The 4,905-nt window shown below is 38.7% G+C and overlaps 1 protein-coding gene across 2 annotated transcripts; it reads right to left on the reverse strand.

Moving 5' to 3' along the window:
* Nucleotides 1-421: 421 nt before the first annotated feature.
* Nucleotides 422-3,660, reverse strand: LOC112458540 (ATP-binding cassette sub-family B member 8, mitochondrial-like). 2 transcript variants are annotated; one of them, XM_025022229.1, is made up of 10 exons: nucleotides 3,387-3,660; nucleotides 2,779-3,106; nucleotides 2,529-2,693; nucleotides 2,029-2,442; nucleotides 1,633-1,944; nucleotides 1,331-1,554; nucleotides 1,079-1,253; nucleotides 814-992; nucleotides 605-752; nucleotides 422-515 (listed from the first exon to the last, which is right to left on the reverse strand). In XM_025022229.1, exons 1-10 carry the CDS (start codon nucleotides 3,443-3,445, stop codon nucleotides 435-437), a joined length of 2,085 nt encoding a protein of 694 aa, XP_024877997.1. In that variant the 5' UTR covers nucleotides 3,446-3,660; the 3' UTR covers nucleotides 422-434. The 2 variants fall into 2 exon arrangements, with proteins under 2 accessions (XP_024877997.1, XP_024877998.1); XM_025022230.1 differs by lacking the exons at nucleotides 422-515; nucleotides 605-752 and having other exon boundaries at nucleotides 855-1,006.
* Nucleotides 3,661-4,905: the final 1,245 nt, after the last annotated feature.

Consider the following 4,905-nt stretch of genomic DNA (forward strand, 5'->3'; position numbering starts at 1 on the left):
ATCCATCTATTTCAGACACAGATCTGGTAATGCAAAATGGTAAGGATAGCATGGAAGCACCTGCTTCTTTCACTGAATAACATACTGATTATAAATAAATATATATCTTAAATAAATTCATAATATATTATATACTTTCGTTAGAGAATGTAGATATATCGTTGAAAAGTGCATGCGTATATATGATATGAATATTATATGTAGGTAAAATAATAATTTATTATGATTCGTAATTTGATTCCCATTTCTGAGGTAGTCATGAATAGAATACATATACATAGTATATAAATCCATTTTTCTATACAACCAACGAGATATAAAGAAAAAATTATTTTACAAAACGAGGAAATATAATAATAAATAATACCTTCTTACCGATTTACATTAATCACATTTGTACTAATATAATTTGCATATTTTAAGTCTTATTACTCTTACATGTTTTCTTTTTCTTGCTCGTTAACGAGTGTGTGATATACCCCTTTCCGTTTAATTAATTCCGAATGTGTGCCCATCTAAGGAAAATATATTTTATTTTTATATTATGTACCTATGAGGATCCTAATAAAGATATGTTAATTTTATCGATTAAATTAAAGCATACCTCCACAATGATACCACGTTGTAACACGACAATTACGTCAGCTCCTTTAACGGTACTCAACCTATGAGCGATTACAAGCACTGTTCTGCCTCTCGTAACATTTTCAATTGCTTTTTGAACGATTCTCTCACTTTCATAGTCCAACGCGCTAAACATAAACAATAGATAAACACCAAAACAAATCTTACAATCTTATTGCAATTTCCTACCTTGTTGCTTCATCCAGAATTAATATAGACGGTTGTTTTAACAAAGCTCTGGCGATAGCAACCCGTTGCTTTTGTCCACCAGAGAGCTGCGTGCCTCTTTCTCCAACTTCTGTCGCGTAGCTGTCTGGGAATTTCGTTATGAATTCGTGCGCATTTGCTTCCTTAGCTGCCTCAATGACCTAAATTGATTAAACTATTTAAAAATAGTATTTAAAAATAGTAAAATCGTGCAGTAATACTCATATTAATTTCAATATTTTATTACCTCTTCATCTGTTGCGTCTTGCCTTCCGTACCTAATATTTTCCATGATACTGGTGGCGAATAAAGTAGGCTCTTGATTTATATAACCCAAAACATTGCCTCTGAGATAACTTGAGTTAAGAGATCTGATATCTCGACCGTCAATAGTAATGGAGCCTTCGTCGACGTCGTAAAATCTGTACCATTTTAAATATAAATTTTTATAAATTTTAAGTAAAATATGATCGTCATTGGATTCGAAAATGGATCGTACCTTTCTAATAATGCAGCCACTGTTGATTTACCGTTACCGCTAGTGCCGACAATAGCCACGGTTTTTCCAGCGGGAATGTGTAAATTGAAATTTTCCAAAATGACATAATTAGGTCGAGTGGGATAGCTAAATGTCACATTTTTGAAAACTATATTCCCTGCCAGGGATTTATCCGTGATTACATCACCACCGGTCATCATTGGCGAAGGCGGCATATCTAGATACTAAAAGAAAGAGACAATAATACCTACTTTATAAATTCTTTCTTATAAATAAAATTGCATAATCCAAATAAAAATTACCTGGAAAATCCTGGCCCCCGCACTTTGTCCTCTGACAAAGGTCCCGAAGAGCACCGACAACTGGCCTAAGGACTTCTGTATGGTTTGCGTAGCCATTAAAAATGCCATGAGATTTCCCGGGGACAATTGTCCTGTGGAGAGTAACTGCCCACCAAAATATAACGTGGACAGTAAGATACCGTTGAGCAGTAAATTCGTTCCTGCTTGAAAGAAGCTTATACCGAAACCTAATCGTTCATATAAATCAGACGAACGTTCGATCTCCTTGTAAAACATTTCCGCCTCTTTCTCCTCCGCGGCGAAAGCTCTCACCTGATAAAGAAAAAAAAAGCGAGTGTAAGGAGTGTGGTATTAAAATTTTTGTAAGATACCTTTTTAGTCATTTATTTGACGTACCGTTCGGATATTTTGTATGGCTTCTTCGCACACGGCAGTAGATTTTGCGACTTGACTTTGCGCTTCCATCGACAACTTGCGCAAACTCCTTCCCAGAAGAGTACCGACAAAAATTATTGGGGGCAAACTGAATACCACAAGAGTGGTCAGTTGCGGTGATATCACTATTACAGAGACGATACAACCGATAATTTGCGTGAAGCTTCTCAAACCTTGAGAAATGCAAGTCTTAAATGAACTTTTAAAATCCTGAATATCACTGGTCAATCGACTTACTATTTCACCAGAGCGTGTTTTGTCAAAAAACGCTATGTCTTGCATAATAATTGACTTGAACAAATCCTGACGTAGGCTCACTGCGACCCTTTCACCAACGTGTGAGAGAGTATAAATATATATAAAGGTAAAAAATGCCTAGAAAGATAAATATTAGAATTTAATTATAGACAAGTATGGAATTTAGAGACACTGGGAGAAGAATATTGTTCTAATTATCTTACTTGCGCAAAGTACATGCGTCCCAAAACGAAAGCTGGCTGAGTGAGCTGCAGAATGACGTGTTTTGCAGAATCACTTTTGTTCTGACATATTTCAGTCAGCACATTTATGACACTTCCAACGCACTGCGGTATTTGTATGTTTAACAGTGCTACTATTAATGCGCTCTACAAAGTAGTGGATTGTCGGTATGTAATTTGCAACAATGTCAGATTTATCGATTATACTTTTGCCGCATTTATAAATACTCACCGATAGTGCCAGTAACAAGTACCAGATATGCGGGTATAAATATTTAAAAAATTTTGTCCATTCAAAAGTCAATTCAGGCTCGCTCGGAGTGACTGGACTTATGTCGCTTATCCTTCTAGCCTCTTTACAAAACACAATTTGATTACATGACTTTAAAAGACAAGCGGTCGTTATCCCAAGTCCACCAAATTTCAATATGCACGAGGCAAGCTTCGACTCATTCACATTTTCTCTGGCGCATCTTCGAGTAACTTTAGTGAATTCACGCTTTGCTGCCTCCCATACATTTTGGCTCCTTCCTTGCAGAACACATTTCCGCAAGGAATACCTGAAATTAATTTAATAAGAACCGATTTAATATCATCTAAAGTGAAAAGTGATCACTCTACTAAATAATCTTAATTCTATAAATGTAGAATTTATCTATTATTATAAAAATAAAGTATAGTAAAGATTATATCATTATAGAATGAATAAAACATTATGCATGAGAAATAAAGTAAAATAAAGGTAAATGCACATAAATAATTTTTATACAATTTTTACATTTTTTAGACATTTATGCGGCACAGTCATAAGTATAAAAATAATTTATAATTATTAATTACCTCGAAATCGTGGAGCTATTATTATGACAAGTGAATAATGCAGCGCGTAACACAGACATTCTTAGGATATAATTCGTATTATTATCAAACTGACACCTATTAATTACGCCGGCCCGTATCTCGCATATACTTCTCGTTTATTAAATTCGCGACCACATACATCACAATTAATATCACCGCGATAATTTTCACGTAGACGACGCGACGACGGAATTTTCTTTTTAATTCGGATTCGGACACCGAGAGAAGGTTAGGCTAATAATATCGCGACCAAGGGCGGCGCCATGTTTCAACGCGACCGTCGAGCATCTCGTAAGCTTCTCACAGATGGCTCTCGATGTATCATCTCGGAAGAGTCGGAAGGCAGCTCGTTTGTGCGCCGCGCGCGAGCGCGTACTCGGAGTTCTCCTCGTAGTGCGCGTTTCGAAATTCGTGATTTCGCGTAGAGGCGAGTTGAAACAACGAATTTATCCCCGACGTCTTGTTCTCGGCAGTGCCCGGCGAGGAATCGCGAAGAAAGGCGGCTCCCCGAGAGGCTCGCGGCTGTGACAATCGCGCGGGTCTGGGTGAGGTCTGGAGCAAACAGGACGGACACCGGATTCGCGCGGCGAACGTGATGGCCACTTTGCGACCTTCGCGTCCTTGCAAGGTAAGATCAAGAGTCTTTTGTTCGCGGAAAAAATATTTGCTCTCCGGGGCGGCAGTGTGGTCTTAGTGTAGTAGAGTACACCAGACTCGTAATCTGAGGGACCATCAGGTTCGAGTCCACCACTATAGAGCCATGGAAAGTTTTTTCCGAAAGCTGCGGCCTCCGTGCAACATTAGGAGCTCCCTTGTGCGGAGCAAACTGGGCTCCGTCTTTCGGAAAGAGACGTATTAAGCCGTTGGTCCAAAGGGTTAAGTGAAAGGAGACACGCATTTTTGGTTAAGTTTTGTATAGCCAGCCAGAAGTATTCAGAAATTTAATGTAATAGATTCAGCGAAATTGTTAGATATGTCCGATCGTGTACGATATATTAATCGCAGCTCATTCTTTCCGCGTCGAAAATTTCGAATTTTTTTTTACTTGTTTATTGACTCCCTTCAGGGGAGATGGACGTTGATGTTTTAACACAATGTATGAAGGTTCAAACTTTAACGAAAGTAGCTTATGACGACAGAAATCAATGGATTATGGCGCTCTACCACTAGACCACACTGCCGCCCTAAAGAATAACCATTAGATAAGATCGATTTGACTTGACGGAAAGACGAAATTATCGCAATCACGCGTATCGTTTATTGCGATAGATGCGAACATTTTCGCGAGAGATCTACCGGTGAGGGTCCGGGGGAGGGAAGGAGGGTTGTAATTTAGCCGTCTGTATGACCGCCGCTCTTTCTTTTTACTCGCAACTTCTCCCGGAAGTTTGCCACGTGGCCCCGAGAACCATCCCCCCCCGTCGCGTGTAAAATATTTTCCGCGTCGCGGAGAGAAAGTGGCACGAAGAGCGAACTTCGATCAGTAAGTTAAGTCTTT

The sequence above is a fragment of the Temnothorax curvispinosus genome, unplaced genomic scaffold (assembly GCF_003070985.1).
Source record: "Temnothorax curvispinosus isolate PA1 unplaced genomic scaffold, ASM307098v1 QBEX01008979.1, whole genome shotgun sequence".
Classification (NCBI taxonomy): domain Eukaryota; kingdom Metazoa; phylum Arthropoda; class Insecta; order Hymenoptera; family Formicidae; genus Temnothorax; species Temnothorax curvispinosus.

Coding starts and splice junctions, on each gene's coding strand:
- LOC112458540 (XM_025022229.1), bottom strand. CDS start 3,445: ATGTCTGTGTTACGCGCTGCATTATTCACTTGTCATAATAATAGCTCC. Junction 1,254..1,330: donor GTGGCTGCATTATTAGAAAG/GTACGATCCATT, acceptor AAAATGGTACAG/ATTTTACGACGTCGACGAAG. Junction 993..1,078: donor AAGACGCAACAGATGAAGAG/GTAATAAAATAT, acceptor TAATCAATTTAG/GTCATTGAGGCAGCTAAGGA.